The sequence below is a fragment of the Pipistrellus kuhlii genome, unplaced genomic scaffold (genome assembly GCF_014108245.1).
Source record: "Pipistrellus kuhlii isolate mPipKuh1 unplaced genomic scaffold, mPipKuh1.p scaffold_m20_p_3, whole genome shotgun sequence".
Lineage (NCBI taxonomy): Eukaryota > Metazoa > Chordata > Mammalia > Chiroptera > Vespertilionidae > Pipistrellus > Pipistrellus kuhlii.
This window is the reverse complement of record NW_023425529.1, coordinates 45,224,369-45,240,654: the sequence shown is the minus strand read 5'-3', so window position 1 is coordinate 45,240,654 and position 16,286 is coordinate 45,224,369. Positions and strand designations below refer to the sequence as shown.

The 16,286-nt window shown below is 57.9% G+C and overlaps 1 protein-coding gene across 2 annotated transcripts; it reads left to right on the top strand.

Moving 5' to 3' along the window:
- Positions 1-5,274: 5,274 nt before the first annotated feature.
- Positions 5,275-12,377, top strand: SP7 (Sp7 transcription factor). Of its 2 annotated transcripts, XM_036458604.2 has the most exons (3): positions 5,275-5,527; positions 6,014-6,041; positions 10,912-12,377. In XM_036458604.2, the coding sequence occupies exons 2-3, from the start codon at positions 6,021-6,023 to the stop codon at positions 12,184-12,186; spliced, it is 1,296 nt and encodes a 431-aa protein (XP_036314497.1). In that variant the 5' UTR covers positions 5,275-5,527; positions 6,014-6,020; the 3' UTR covers positions 12,187-12,377. The 2 variants fall into 2 exon arrangements, with proteins under 2 accessions (XP_036314497.1, XP_036314498.1); XM_036458605.2 differs by lacking the exon at positions 6,014-6,041 and having other exon boundaries at positions 5,276-5,527.
- The last annotated feature ends 3,909 nt before the right edge of the window (positions 12,378-16,286 follow it).

The following is a 16,286-nucleotide window of genomic DNA, read 5'->3' as shown; positions in this document are numbered from 1 at the left end:
AACCTGGGCTAGCACCAGGACGCCTGCCCTGTTGCCCTGGCAGAGGGACAGGGAGACCTAGCAGAGGGAGAGCCTGGAGCTGTGCTTGTATGTGCAAATGTGTACAGTATGTGGTAAGGTGGGGAGCACCTTTTCCAAGCTACCCCAGACACAGGTTGCATGTTTCTTAAGAGCTTCCCTTCTGCCAAGACCGGTTTGGCTCAGTGGATAAAGCATCAACCTGCGGACTGAAGAGTCCCAGGTTCGATTCCGGTCAAGGGCATGTACCTTGGTTGCGGGCACATCCCCAGTAGGGGGTGTGCAAGAGGCAGCTGATGGATGATTCTCTCTCATCGATGTTTCTAACTCTCTATCTCTCTCCCTTCCTCTCTGTAAAAAACCAATAAAATATATTAAACAATATGTGTTTCCCTCCCTCCCTGTGGAGAAGAAAATTGGACCTGCTTCCCCGAGGACCGGAGGCGCAGAATGCTAGGCCCCGGCACCGGGGAGTGGCCATACCCCGAAGCCTCCAGCGGATCTTCTGCCCCCTGAGGAGTAAGAGTCCCTGGTCCCCACCCCACGGCTTTTGGCGGACCCTGCCACATGTCAGGGTTTCTTATCTGTATTCCTGCCATCTCTGTTTCCCCCTCGCTCTCTCTCTTCCTTCGTCGTTCTGTTTCCCTGCCTCTGGGTGCCCGTGCTCCTGTCCCCTCTGTGTTCTCTGTCACCCGTGTCTCTGCTGGAGACAAGGGCGAGGCCTGGGGGCATGGCAGGGCGGGGAGGGGGGTTAGTGGCCAGACCAGGGGCCCGGGACATGAGCGCAACTTTCCAAGCTGCTCTTCCAGGCCCCTGTGGTTGGGGAGCTCCACAGAGGGAGAGATGAGTCAGCGGGGCCGCAGAGTGGGGTGGGGGGGTCTAGGTGGGGATGGGAATGCCGGGGTTCCCCAGCGCCAGGGAGTCGGCTGGGGCCATCTGGGTCTTGGAACTCGGGTGGACATGGGGTGGGGGTAAACGATCAGTGAGTCCCCGGAAGGTACCCTGGAGGTTCCCACACTGGTAGGAGCTGTAGGACGCAGTTGTAGGACTGGCAGTGCCGCCCACACCACCCTTATCTGTAGATCCTTGTAGGAAAAGGGGGTTCCTAAATCCCCTCTAGGAGAGCGCAGGGATCTCTAGGCTGTAAGATTGTGATGATAGACCCATGTGTATGTGTGTATGTATGGGACATTTACCGTATTGTAACTGTTGTGTGATGTGAGTCTGAGTCCGTGTGTGTGTGTGTGTGTGTGTGTGTGTGTGTGTATTCTAGATGTCTGTGAGTCTCTCTGCATGTATGTACAGACACATAGAGCAAATGAAACACATTTTTGTGATTGGGGGTTAAGGCATACATGTATATACACACAAACATATATACACACACACAAACATATATACACAAATATATATATATATAATATACACACATACATATATGTGTGTGTGTCAATTTGGGCATCTGCAGAGCATATATATTTTCATCATTCAGCGTGTGTGCAAGTGTTTATCTGGGGGTGTCACACATTAGATCTATATTAGAGTATGTGTCAATCTTTATTTCAGGGGCTCTGTTCCCTGTTCCCTGGGGATTCCATCTGGGGAAGCTAAATCTACAATGAGCACAAAGGGAGGGCTGGAGCCCCTTTGGAGGAGGGTCCTCAGAGGAGCCCAGCCTCGGAGGTGGGCAGAGTGCAGTGGTGTGGGAGGGGTCAGCTTCCAGGAGAAGTAAGGGGTAGCAGCCTCCACTCCCACCAGTTTCAACTCTCTCTCCCTCCCCGCTGACCATTCCAAAAAGGGCTAAAGAGGCGTGAGGCAGGTTCCAGATCCAGCCTCCTCTAACCTGGAAACCCCACTCTGCTCCTCCTCGGGGAGGGCGGGAAGGGAGTGGCCCTGTGGTTCAGCCGGGTCCTGGGGTTGAAAGATCAGAAAGACACCGTCCCACCCCTTCCTTCAGCGGCGTCCATCTCTGGGAGCTCAGTGTCTGGGTGGCCATGGGCGGAGGCTGAGGGGCCCCCAGGGTGGTGGTGGGGGGTGGTGGATAGAAACCAGATGCCTAGGGGGTTTATACTGGAAGGACCAGAGCCGCAGCCTCTACCCGCCCCTGCCACATGGCGCCTCTGCCTCAGCTGCCCCCCCCCCCTGGGAGGCTGGGCTGAGGGAGGCTGGGAGGGTGGAGGCAGGTCCTCGGTCAGGGCTCCCAGTTGCTGCCCCTCCCCACCCCTCCCCCCGCCCTTGGGGGCGCTGAGAGGGGTCTGGGAATCTGGACTCAGGAATATCTGGGCTCAGTCGGGCTGCAGAACTACCTTTTGAAAAGGTGTGGAAATTGGAACCCAGGGTCCTGGGGGAAGCAGCTGGGAGCTTCCGGCAGCCCCTCTGCCTGGCTTTGGGACAAATCTTAGGAGGGGACCCTGTGTCCAGGGACTGGCCCCTGGCATGGGCCCTGGCTCATATCTTCCCGGGGACCCTGCTCCTTCCTTCCTCTTTCTTCCCTGGCACCACGGCTCCTTCCCAGAGAGGATTGGGGCTTAAGGTCCCCCAAAAAGGAAGGAGAGAAGGTTCGCCTCCCTTGTCCCCCAGATCTTCTCCCCAACCCTGCACCTTTTCCCATCCTTTCCTCACTCCTCTTTTTGCCCTTCACTCTCTTCCTTTCCTCCCCAATTTAGTGTGAGCCTAATGCCTCTCCCGCCCGCCCTTTCTTCTCCGGAGTGTAGACTTTTCTCCTCTGCCTCAGTTGCCTGCCTCACCAACTGGACTTGAGCCTTTTTGCTACTGGTGCAGTAATTTTGCCAAAGCTTCCCCTTACCAGCTCTGAGTGTGTGTGTGTGTGTGTGTGTGTGTGTGTGTGTGTGTGTAGGGGGAGCAGAATGCCATCTGGCACATCAGGCTCAGATGCCCCCCCAGCAGGGGGAGACTGCGAGGTCACGGGACACCCCACCACGGGCACTTCCTCTTGGGCAGACTGGGTGGGGTGGCCGTGTAATCATGGAACACAATTATGCGCTATTTATACTCCGTCCCCGCCCCCCCACCTGCCTGGCTGCTTTAACCCTCTGGCCTCCTGGGTGCCTGACCAGGCCTCTGGCTATTTCCCTTGTCCTGCCCTTTCTTGAAGCCATTGTCTCCTCACCTTTGTTCCTCTGGGTCAGTTTCTTTTCCTTCTTAGATTTTTTTTTTTTTTTCCTGCTCTCTGTGTTTTGAATCAATGTACCTGGTCCTCTGTTTTCTTTTTCTCTCTCTCTGCTATAGCGCACAGTCTCTCTCCTGATTCTCTCGGATTGTATCATTTGCTCTATGTGTCTCTCGGTCTTTCTGTGTGTGTGTGCTTTTTTTTTTTTTTTAGATGTTAATTTTTAAAAATATATATATATTTAAAATATATTTTATTGATTTCTTACAGAGAGGAAGAGAGAGGAAAAGAGACCTAGAAACATCGATGAAAGAGAATCATCAATCAGCTGCCTCTTGCACACCCCCCACTGGGGATGTGCCCGCAACCAAGGTACATGCCCTTGACTGGAATCGAACCTGGGACTTTTCAGTCAGCAGGTCTACGCTCTATCCACTGAGCCAAACTGGTTTTAGCTTTTTAAATATATTTTATTGATTTTTTTACAGGGAGGAAGAGAGAGGGATAGAGAATTAGAAACATTGATGAGAATCATTGATCAGCTGCCTCTTGCACACCCCCCACTGGGGATGTGCCTGCAACCAAGGTACATACCCTTGACCGACCGGAATTGAACCCGGGACCTTTCAGTCAGCAGGTCTCCGCTCTATCCACTGAGCCAAACCGGTTTCGGCTTTCTGTGTTTCTTCTTTTGCTTCTTGTCCTTTGTCTGGCAGCCACCCTGGTTCCCTAAACCTCTCCCCAAAAGTTGGGTCCACAGTGTTCCTTGGGGGAAATCAAATCATTGGGCAGGAATCTAGAATCTAGGGTCCCTCTGCAGAACTTTGATCCTGCCTGCTGGTCAAGCTCCCTGGACTTCCACCAGCTCCGACTCCCTCCCACATTTTCCGTGGAGAGCTGGGAGAGCAAAGGGGCCAGGAAGTGGGCAATGGGGAAGAGACAGTGGGGGGGGGGGAGCTTGGGGGAGTGGGGAGGGAAGGACAGGGCCCCATTCCTCCGAGGGGCAGGGCTGGGCTGGGGGAGAGGGGTGTGTTGGAGAATAACTTGTAAAACAACCCCAGCTGGCTGGGCCCCTCCACGGGAGAGATGCTGGTTCTGCTACTTGGCTGCCTAGTCCTCTCCCCCACAGACTTTCCTCAGGATCCAGGTTTCAGTGAACAGACGCTTTGATTTCCCTCTCCCAACCTTCCTTGTCTTCTACCCTGTTTTGATAATAAGTCCTACCTGAACTCTAACTTCAGTCCTTCCTGCTGTGGAGGGAACCGTGTGTGGCGATGGGAAAGGGAACATGCGCTCCCTCCAGGAAGTGTGATCGCTCATGAGAACTACCATCCAAGGACGACAGGATGTGTGGCCAGGAGGGACCTGGGGAGGGTAAAAGGCAAGGAATAGCGGAGCTAGGAAGCACATACCTTTTTGGGGCTTACTCCAAAGGGGCTAGGCTTGAGCATGGATGAGTTGACCCAATGACCTTCTATCCCCACTCCCATTCCTGCCTGCCTTAATTTCCCCAGAATCCGAAGATCCAGGTTCTGCTCCAGAGAGTGAGGTGGGCCTGGGTGCCACTTCCCAGGAGGCACTGGGAAGAAGACTGGGGAATCCCCAAGCCTGTGCGGAGCCCTCCCCGACTCTCTGTCCCTTCCTCCAGGCCTTGCTTTGGAACCTCCCTACGTGATCCCAAAAGCCTGGGCAGCAGAAGCCTTCACCCCACAGTTCCCCCTCCTGTCTTTCATAACACCCATGCACACACACACACACACACACACACACACACACACTCATGCATGTACACACACATGCACACACACACTGCCCTCCTGATCTAGAGGTGGGTGACTGGGGAAACAAGCATCTCTGTGGTCACCTCGGGTGTGTGTGTGGTGTGTGCGCCTCCAGCCATGCCACTGAGCTCATCTGTGTGTGAGTTTGTCTGTGTTCGTTCATGACAGTGGCTGTGTCCCCCTGGCAACTCTCTGTGTACGTGTGCATGTATCATCCTATGTTTGTCCATGAGTGTGTATGCTGTGTGTTCCAGTCTCTCTGTGTGAGTGTCGTCCCCAATCCCCCATCCCCCCCCTGGATCTCTAATTAGTGGTTTGGGGTTTGTTCCTTTTCCCTCCTGTTCCTTCCCTCAGCGGCAGCAGCGGCGGCAGCAGCCTCAGCAGCAGGAGTAGCAGCCGAGCAGCAGCAGCCGAGAGCGGCAGCCAGGACGCTGGAGTCAGTAGGATTGTAGGATCGGAGCCCAAGTGGGAGCAGGAGTGGAGCTGGCCTGGGAGAGGAGCCGAGCCCTCCCAGGACCCTCAGGCCACCTACTGCCTGCACTCCCACTGCCAGACCTCCAGAGGAGAGACCCGGGACACCCAGCCCCAGATCCCCCAGGTATCTGACACCGGGGAGTGCTGGGAGGGGTGCCCATAGATGCCCGTGGGGTTGCTGGGGGCCGGGGTGTGGGACACCTGGGCCCACCAACCTTTCAACCCTCCTCCTCAGCAGCCCCCAGGATGCCCTGACTCCTTGCCCATGTCCTTACCCCCCTCCGGCTCCCACCCCTTCCCCGGGAGCCCTTTCTCCTCTCCTGCCCAGATCCTTCTTTGGGGAGCTCAGCAAATGGAGCAGGAAATTTGGACCCTCTGCCTCCCTCTCTCGCCCTGTTCATTGGATCCGGAGCCTTCTCCTCGGGGAAAGCTGTAATTAGAGGGTGGATCCCTACAGACAGAGAGCAGCCCCCCCCCACTCCCACCCCCCAGTCCCTTCTAACTTTAGATCTCTTCTCTCCCATTCTACCATTCTCCCGCCCTCTCCCTCTCCTTCTTTCTCCGGCTCGGCTCTCTCCATCTGCCTGGCTCCTTGGGACCCATTCCCCAGCCTCAGGATGGCGTCCTCCCTGCTTGAGGTAACTGCCCCTGCTCCCTCCCAGGACACCAGCCACGATCTCCATGGTCCTCCTCCCGCCCGCCCCCCACCTCCCAACTCACTCAGACAGTTTCTGTGGTGCTTGTCACTTTCAAGGGTCCCTCTGATGAGGAGAGAGGAATGGGGTCAGAGGAGGGGGAGAAGGGGGCAGGAGAAAGGAGGGGAGGAGAGCAGGACCAGGGGTCAGAGGGCAGCCTAAGGAAGAGGATTAGGCAAAAAGAAGGCAGGACCCCTATGGTCCACCAAGCTTACCAACTCTGAGGAATGCAAAGGGGATGGAGGAAGGAGCTAGTGGAGGGGACGGTGGGGAAATAAGGGCAGGGGATAGGTACGCTGGTAGCACACAGGGGGAGAAGGAGAAGGTGACAGGACTGGTTGAGCGGGCACAGAGTGGCAATTGGGTATAGGTCCTTGGGGGTCTCCGGGGACTCAGCCTGAGCAGTGTCTTGTCCGGTTTGTAGTGGGAAGGGGCTGGGCCTCCGGGCTGGTGTGTCTGGGAGCAGAGGTGGGCGAGGAGGGAAGGGAGAAGGCAGCCCTGTGCCCCAGTGCCTGAGCGGGGGCTGACCAGAGGAACTGGGCCCAGGCCTGAGAGGAACCGAGGAGGAGGGCCAGGGTCTGAGGCCGCCTGCCCAGCTCACAAATATTTAGCTTTCAGCCAAAGACAAACTCAGCTCTATTTTGGGAGTGGGAGGCTCCAGGGCGGACCGGGCCACTTCCCCTCCAGGCTGGGACCCCAGCATCTCTCTCCTCTGGCACTGGGTACAGAGGGAACTGGGGTGCCACGGGGGACAGGATTTCGGGGTCTTGAGAAATCCCTGACTCCACCAGGGCTCCCGAGGGAGTGATGGCACACAGCTGGAAAGGGGGACTCAGCAGTTCAGAGGCTGTTTTACAACGTCCTGCGTTTTCTCGGCTTCTGGGTCTCTGACTCTGTTTCTCTGTCGCCACCTCTGTTCCCCCTCCGCGGGAACCTGCAGCCGGGGAGCCCTCCCTGAACGTCGACCTCTTGACATGGCCTTGCCGCTTCCATAGTCTTGGGCCCCTCAGGAGCCCCCATGGCTGTTTCCTGTGCCCTTGCTCAGGTCCCGGGGTGATGGGCCAAACAGGAAGCCAACTCATTCGGCCTGCAGGAGCGGTGTGTGTGCGATGGCACCGGAGTCTCAGTGCCTGTGTTTATTGGCCTGAGTGTAAGTGTTAGAATGTAAAGCAGGGCTGCATGCGTGGCTGGCTCTTTGAGAGCGCAGGTGTGTGTGTGTGTGTGTGTGAGCCGGGACATAGTTGTTAGTCCAGGTGGGGGGAATGGCATATGGGTAAGGCTGAGAGACAGTGTGTGACTGAATTTGAGGGAATGACAGACAAGCCAATGGTGTAGACACCATGTCCCTTGTCAGCACCCTTACCCAGTCAGGAGTCCCAGGTGTTGCAATGGAGGCAGCCTGCTCTCCCTGTCATCTCTCCACGAGACTCAGTATTGAGCCATCATTGAAACACAGGAGGACTAAGGTGCATGGAAATCCTGGGCCCACCCAAGGCAGGGGCAGTGTCAGTGGGTGTGGGTGTCACACGAGAGTTGCCAGCGTGGCACTGGTGCCTGGGGGAAAGGGACCCAGAGGCCTGCTGGAAAGACACCGGACAGGGACAGCACTTGGCAAGGGGAGCATGCCATGGCCCTCACTCCCTGGGAGCTGGAGATGTTCCAATACAAAGGCATTCCGGTCCCTCCGTGTCTTTTACCCATTTGGGGGCACCTGGGTCCTCAACTTTCCCTCCTCTTCTCCGCAGCCACCACCACCAGGAAGCCCTTAGCCTGGTACGGGGGGACCTGTGACGGTGGGAAGAACGTGGGTTCAGACAGGGACGCAGTTGCTGCTTGCTGGGAAGCTCCCCTGGGCTGCGTGAGGCGCAGAACAGGCAGGCGGGGTGCGTGCGGTCAGGGCCAGGTGCAGATGGAGAGCTGGAAGTTGGGAGAACGGAACAACTTGGGAGGAGGTTGGAAAAGTGGACAACTGGAAACTGGGACCTTGGGTGCTCACAGCCGATGGCCAGTCCGTCCTCAGATAGGCCGTGAGCCAATGTCCCAATGGAGGTCCGCCTGGCGCCCAGAACACCTTCCCAGCTGAGCACCTGGGTGAGGGAGCTGGGACCGCTCCTCTGGTTCCTCCTTCAGAGGCCCCCTCCCATCCTTGAAGTCTGCTTTGTGGTGTTGTTCTGAGGACTAGTGGGTGGGAGAAGGTGGGTGTGAAAACAATCTGAAGGTAAGATTCCTGGGTCCTGAGAAGGTAACGCATTGATTAGATAGGAGGCTCCTGGAGCCCCTCAAAGGGCCCTCCCCAGGCCTCAGGAGAGCGCAGGCAGCCAGGGAAGGAAACTGAGTCTGTGGTTAAGCTTAGCCAGGGGCCCAGCCCTTGGCTCCTAGAACAGTCTGTGTGGGCCTGAGGTCTCACTCCTTTTCCTTGCCCCCAGGGCCCCTGAGGGCCTCCGCTCCCCAGGGCTGGGGTCTCCTGCTGGCCTGGGGCTGCTTGCCTCCTTTCACCCCTCCTCCCCTCCCCACAGCTGGGTGGGGTCCCTGGGCTTGGCTGAGGCCCCTGTGGCCACAGTGTGAGGGCCGGGCGGGGGACGGCGTCGGCGTTTTTAAAAATAAACCGACCGCAGGGAAACCAACGGAGCCGGCCTGGGCTGGGCAGAGGGGGAGGGGGCAGTCAGGGGGAGAAGGCGGGAGAAGCGGCCTGGTCTGGGGGTGTTTTGGGGCCCAGCAGCGTGGTGGTTTTCTTCGGTAGGAAATCTGCTTTTCTTCCTTCCCGTCCTGCTCCCCCTTCCTCTTCCTCCTTTCCCCTCTGTTTTCCTTTGCCTTCCTAGCCCAGTCTCGTTCCACCACCTCTCTTTGTTTATACTGGTTTCCTCTAGCTCCCTCCCTTTTGTCTTTCCACCTTCCTGCTCTGTTGGGGTTCCTGCCTTTTCTGTCCCCAAGGCCAGTTTCCCCCTCTTTCCCTTCCCCCACCTCTGGGGGCTTTTACATAATCTCCTCACCCTGTGCCAGGGGCTTGGCCCCGGGTCTCTGGGTCTCTGCCTCTCCCCTTCCTACCCCATGTTTCTCTCCTGCTGGGACCCTCCTCCTGGCCCGGCTGCTGCCCCGCCTCAGCCCACCCCCTGCTGGGGGCATCGGAGGCTCCAGGAGAACCCTGGCTGGGAAGCACGGGGCTTCCATCATGGCCAGATGGGAGGGAGGCTTTGGTGCCTCCGGTTTGGGAGTCCATGTCCATGGAGCATCAGGCTTGCACTTGGGGAGCAGTGCTCGCGCTCTTCACTGCAACCCCAAGGCCCTAGGCCTACCCTGAGGATTGGCGTCACCCACACACAACATGCTGGCAGGCAGGGCTGGGAACCCTGGGCTCCTGGGTTCTTCTTCAGCTTTACTGAAGGCACACCAAGTACATTGGCTTTTTTTTTTTTTTTAATACATTTTATTGATTTTTTACAGAGAGGAAGGGAGAGGGATAGAGAGTTAGAAACATCCATAAGAGAGAAACATCAATCAGCTGCCTCTTGCACACCTCCCACTGGGGATGTGCCCACAACCAAGGTACATGCCCTTGACTAGAATTGAACCTAGGAACCTTCAGTCCGAAGACCGATGCTCTATCCACTGAGCCAAACCGGTTAGGACTACATTGGCTTTTGAGGAGCCCAGTCAGGGAACTGTCCAGGGTCAGCTTTTGAGGACATCTTTTGTGTGTGTGTGTGTGTGTGTGTGTGTGTGTGTGTGTTTGGAATTCTCAGTAATGGATGCCTGTCTATGCCAGCCAGGAATTCTGGAGGGCACCTCCTCCAGGCAGTCCCAGGGAGGAGTACCAGGCTCCTGAGGGAGGACTGGTCTGGTAGCAACAGCAGGAGGGGCATTAAGGGCCTTCTCAAAGCCCCTCAGGCCTCACGTCTGCAGAGCTTCCTTCACTCTCTGTGCTGGAAGGGTGCAGAGAGACCAGCTACTCGGGCTGCATGTCAGGGGACACTGAGGCATGGAGGGGTGTGGCTGCGAGCCAGTATCCTAGCCACCCCAATTTCTTACCCTGGAGGGGCCTGGGGACTTCAAGCTCTTCTGCCCCACAAACGGGGTACCAGCTGGCTCCACGAGGCAGGAGGTGCCCACTGCCCGCTTGAAAGACATTCTTGCCTCAGCCACAGTCTTGGCTTGGCGGCAGCCCTGTTCCCTCTCAATGTCTCAGTGTCTCAGCCATCGCTTCCTCTCGCTCCCAAGGCCCGGGGTCCCTGCCAAGAGATTCCTTACCAGGGACATGAGGACAAGGCCTTGGGGAGACCAGCCTGGGCCACTGCCTTAGTCAGGAGCTGAAGTGGAGACAGGAAGTGAAATATGGGGTAATGCTGGGAAAATCTGTCTCCTAATATTTTTCCTCCTTCCCAGAATACTCTTTGAGCCTCATCTTCCCTCTCCCAATCCCTGGCTTTGGCCTCTGCTCCGGACCACTCCCAGGGATCAGGGTCCCTAATTCTTACCTCGTCCAGGTGTGGCGGCTCTTCTCCGGGCTCTTTAAGAGGCAGCTCCTGTCTCTCTGAGGCCTTTGCACACCCCCAGCTACATACAGTGAGCCCTTTTCTTGCCTCCTCAGTTGGGTGTTAAGCTGTAGTCCTGGCTTCCGCTTTCCTTCCACAATGCCACCTGAGCTCTGTCCTGGGACCCAGTCCTCACTGGCCCCTCCTCTTACTTCTCCTTCCCCAATCTCTCCAATTCTTCCCTGACCCCTCCGTTCTCTTCTCCTTGTGTGGAGGTTGAAATCCTAGTTCACCTCTCTGTGTTCTCCTCCTCCCCCCTAAGCAGTGCTTCCGTGTCTCCCCAGGAGGAAGCTCACTATGGCTCCAGTCCGCTGGCCATGCTGACGGCGGCGTGCAGCAAATTCGGCGGCTCCAGCCCTCTGCGGGACTCCACCACCCTGGGCAAAGCAGGCACCAAGAAACCGTACTCTGTGGGCAGCGACCTCTCGGCTCCGAAAACCATGGGGGACGCCTACCCAGCTCCCTTTTCAAGCACCAATGGGCTCCTCTCCCCTGCAGGCAGTCCTCCGGCACCCACCTCGGGCTATGCCAACGACTACCCTCCCTTTTCTCACTCTTTCTCTGGGCCCACAGGCACCCAGGATCCCGGGCTCCTAGTGCCCAAGGGACACACTTCCTCTGACTGCCTGCCTAGCGTCTACACCTCTCTGGACATGGCGCACCCCTATGGCTCCTGGTACAAGGCAGGCATCCACGCAGGCATCTCACCAGGCCCGGGCAATGCTCCTACACCTTGGTGGGACATGCACCCTGGGGGCAACTGGCTGGGAGGCGGGCAGGGCCAGGGTGATGGGCTGCAGGGGACATTGCCCACAGGCCCCACTCAGCCTCCGTTGAACCCCCAGCTACCCACCTACCCGGCCGACTTTGCCCCTCTTAATCCAGCCCCCTACCCAGCTCCTCACCTTCTGCAACCCGGGCCTCAGCATGTCTTACCCCAAGATGTCTATAAGTCCAAGGCCGTGGGCAATAGCGGGCAGCTGGAGGGGAGCGGTGGAGCCAAAACCCCCCGTGGCACAGGCACAGGGGGCAGCGGCGGCTATGGGGGCAGCGGAGCGGGGCGCTCCTCCTGCGACTGCCCTAACTGCCAGGAGATAGAGCGCCTGGGGGCGGCGGCGGCCGGGCTGCGGAAGAAGCCCATCCACAGCTGCCACATCCCCGGCTGCGGCAAGGTGTACGGCAAGGCCTCGCACCTGAAGGCGCACTTGCGCTGGCACACGGGCGAGAGGCCCTTCGTCTGCAATTGGCTCTTCTGTGGCAAGAGGTTCACGCGTTCGGACGAGCTGGAGCGCCACGTGCGCACCCACACCCGGGAGAAGAAGTTCACCTGCCTGCTCTGCTCCAAGCGCTTCACCCGCAGCGACCACCTGAGCAAGCACCAGCGCACCCACGGCGAGCCGGGCCCGGGCCCCCCGCCCGGCGGCTCCAAGGAGCTGGGGGAGGGCCGTGGCGTGGGGGAAGAGGAGGCCAACCAGACACCCCGGCCTCCAGCCTCTCCGGCACCCCCAGAGAAAGCCCCCGAGGGCAGCCCGGAGCAGAGCAACCTGCTGGAGATCTGAGCGGGGTGGAGGGTCTCCAGCCCGGGGCTGCTCGCCAGCCTCTCCTGGCCCCGTGGCCCACTGCTTGGCCCTCGCTCCTTTGCTCCATGCATGCTGCCCTTTGGGGTGCTCTCCATCTCTCCCCAGCTATGCTGAGCCTGGGTATCGCCCTGCATGCCTCCTCAGCTCCCCGCTTCCCCTTGCCATAAGCCCATCCCATAACTCTCATCTCAGGCCCTCCTCACCTGGTGCCCGATTTCTGTCCTTTAGCTTCCGAAACTCTTCCTCGCCCTGGCTCACAGCTTCCCTCTTTTCTGCTCATATCACACCAACTCGCTTTCCTCCCATGGACTCCCAACACTTTATTGCTCCACCTTATTAACTCCTGGACACCCACCCTCCTGCTTCCCAAGCTTATTTACCACTCTCCCTTTGCTTCCAGGCTCCAGGCTCCCCGAGTTCTCATTCCACTGCTGTCCCTGCTCCAGAGCGTTCTTCCTTTTTACAAACACAACTACGATAACGATGACGGTGATGATGATAATTTATTGCCCCCTGGTGGCCTCTCCATTAGGGACCAGAGTTAGGGGGATTGGGGTTAGTGACCTGGCAGGGAGCAGGGTACTAAAAGGGGGGCAGACCATTGGGGATCTGATCCCAAAGATGGGGTGACCCCCAGGCCTGTATATTTAACCCCTATGTTCCAAGAGAAATGAATAATAATAATAATTCTATTTATCTAAGTTATGATGACAGGTCAGGTAGAGTGAGCTGGGGAGGAGGGAAGGAGATCCGTCTCTGCTACGGAAATTTTAGCCACATGCATCTCGGAATAGAAGTGTTAGGAGAGATCTTGTTAATAGAATTTCTATCATCAGGGTCTCAGTTACAGGGGTTTCTCTTTTAATGGAATCTGCTAACAGGATTGGTTAGCTTGGTCTGTTAAAGAGTGATGGGGTTCTCTCTCAATTAGGGGATCCCTAATATTCCCGCCCCCAGCCAGAAGCTGTGAAACTTCAAGTCCTATGGAAGGGGGAGGGGGACTGGAATTACCCCAGCTTCCTCAAACCCAGAACCAGTTCTTCCACTTCTCCTCCGCTGACACCATGACCCCATCAGGCTAATCCCTTGTTGCCATGGTTATGGAGAATTTACAGCTGCCATTTTAGACAGGCTCATTGGAGAAGCCCACCTCACAGGAGGAGGACATTGGTCTGGAGGTGCCTCTCCTGCAGAATAGGTGGGGAAGTTTTTCCCTGGGATCAGATGAAAAAACATCAAGTATTTATTGAGTGCCTACTCCGAGACCAAGGCCGGTGCCTAGAAGCCATGACAAAGAAGTTACAGAGCTAGGAGGACATAGGTCCCTAAGCTGATTGGGGTGCATACACAGGCCCCCAACTGGGGACTTTCGAGGCTCCCACCTCCACCTCCAGTGACTTTCAAGCCGCTTCGTGCCTTTGAATACCTTTCCTGTGACTTTGGATCCTCCTTTTCTGTCTCCTGCTCCCTCAAGGCCCCCGGTTCGAGGGTTCAAACCGCTGGAGCTTGGGGAGAGGGTAATAAAATGGAAGGGAAGGGATCATGCCCTCATGGAGTCTTTTCTTTTTTCTTTTTTTAATTTAATAAATAAAAGTTCGATTTTAAACTTTGTCCTGGTGAGAAAAGGGGGCTCAGAAGGGAAAAGGGTGAGCCACAGGACTTTTTTTTCCTTGGGAAAACTGGGGCCTGCGTTCTGGGGAGCTGGTTGGCACAGGGTGCCCGCGGGAGAAGCTCGGTCCCCAGCTCTCCAGCGAGATCGTTGCTGACCGCGCACAGCTCTCCGCGGAGCTGGGCAGGCGGAGGGGCTTCTTCCTGCTCCTCCTCGGACCCTGCAGCCATGGGCCCTGCGGCCATGGACCCTGCAGCCATGGGCCCTGCAACATGGGCCCTGCAACATGGACCCTGCAGCCATGGGCCCTGCAGCCATGGGCCCTGCAAGCCCATACCAACTGCCGCCCGAGCCCCGCCGAGGGGCGGCCCGCGGGCGCCGGGCCTGGCACCTCCCCCGCCCCCGTCCCGGCCGCAATCAGCCGTGCCGGCCGCGGAGTTAGCGGGGGAACAAAAGCCGGTCTGTGGCGGCCGTCCGCGGCCACAATAGGGCTTTGTGCGGCCCTCACCCCCGGGCTCCCCTGCTGGCCTAGGGGGCTCTCGGGCCGCGCCCCCGGGCCCGGGCCCGACTGCCAGGGCGCCCGGCCCACCGTCCCCATCGCGGGCTCGGGAGCCGCGAGGAGGCGCCAGAGATGGCGGCCGGGCCGGCGGCCGGGCGGGAGGAGGGGGGGGCCGGGGCGAAAGGGCCGGGGCGGCGAGCCGGGCGGTCTCGGGGCGCCAGCCCCCTCCCCACCCCGCCGCCCTCCGCCAGGTGCGAAATCTGCCGCCTCCGGCGCGGCTTCAAAGGCGCTTTGAAGAAGTCGGGGGGCCGAGGGGCCGGGGCCGGGGTGCCTGGAGTGGACCCCGGGTCCCGCCCCGCCCGCCCGGACCCCCCAGGGCCTGGCCCGCTGGCCTCCGGCCTCCGCCTGCCCGGTGCCAGCTCCGGCCCGCCGCAGCCCGCGGCCCTCCCTCCCCGCCCCGCGGCCCCTTTCATCTTCCCCAGACTCCGCTTGGGGTTTGCTGGGTTCGGGGAGATAAAAACCGCCTCAAACAGCGGCGGCGCGCCGCCAGGACAAACAGGGCCTGGCGGGCCATGTGCGCCTGGTTACGGCCCGGCCGGGTCGCCGGGAAGGGGCGGCGGGCCGCGCGCCAAGCACCCGGCTCCCGGGCTGCCTCCCGAAGTGGGGGGCCCGGGTCAGGCGCTGCCTCGGTTTCCCGCCCAGGTCGCAGGGGGTAGGTGGGTGGCGACCTCCCGCTAAGCTCTCCCCGCCCCCGGGGCTGCGGGTCCCCGTCGCGGTGTCGCCGGGGCGGCGGCGCCCCCTGGTGGAGTCCGCGGGGAGTGCGCCAGGCCCGCGCTGCAGCCCCCCCAGAGTTTGCAAGTTGTGAAAACCATTCTAGGAACGTTAAGTGAGGAGTATGGGGAAGGCGGTGTCGGAATGGGAATACACAGAGCACACACTTCCTCTTTCCAGTTCCCATCGCGGGCTAGGAGGCAAGCGCCCACCCATTAATTATAACACAACCTCCTGGTGAAAATCAGGCTTCACCAAAGGGAGGAGGAAGTTGCAGGCCGAGGCCGTATAACTTCGTGGGGGTATCTTTGGGTTGGATGGTGTCATGCCTGAGGCAAAACAAATCCTTTTTGGTGGGTTCTCAGCGCTTTCCACTAATCTGTCAGAGTCACAGACTCCCTCTACCTCCAAACCCGTCCTGCTCCCCTTCCCAAGGAGAACTTCCCTAACGAGTTCCCCAAAGGGTTTTTACATTATGCTCTGCAAGCCTTCTGGGACTTCCCAGGCTTCAGTGAACGGAGCTAGCAAAACTGTTCTGTGCGGTATCACCTGGGAGCTTTTTGGAAATTTAGCTTCACAGGTCCACTCGGAATCTGCATTTTAGCAAGATCCTCAGATGAGTCGTATGGCCAATAACATTCTAGAGTCCTTGTTTTCTGACCTGGGAATAACTCTTGGTAGAAAGGAGCAGCAGACACAGAATCTAAGAATGCTGACTTATAATGCGCCCTACTACCTACCATGAGATGAGCAGTTCTTGGGAGTGAAGACTGTGCCTCAAAAATTTCTGTCCTGTCCTAGCCGGTTTGGCTCAGTGGATAGAGCATCAGCCTGAGGACTGAAAGGTCCTGGGTTGATTCCGGTCAAGGCATATGCTCGGGTTGCAGGCTCAATCCCCAGTAGGGATTGTGCAGGAGGCAGCCAATCAATGATTTTCTCTCATCATTGATGTTTCTATGTCTCTCTCCCTCTCCCTTCCTCTACCAATAAAAACATTTCTCTGTCCCCAGAGCATGGTCCTTGGAATTTGCTCATTAATTTTGTTAAATGAATGAACCAATGCCTAAGTCGTTTAGTCCATAACAGCTATGACTAATGATCTCTGATATCTGTTTAGCGGTTTATAATTTATTAAATGGCTTCATTTCCATTTTGAATGAAAAACAACCACATGAAATAATTAGGGCACTGCAAGTGAGG

Coding starts and splice junctions, on each gene's coding strand:
- SP7 (XM_036458604.2), top strand. CDS start 6,021: ATGGCGTCCTCCCTGCTTGAG. Junction 6,042..10,911: donor TGGCGTCCTCCCTGCTTGAG/GTAACTGCCCCT, acceptor GTGTCTCCCCAG/GAGGAAGCTCACTATGGCTC.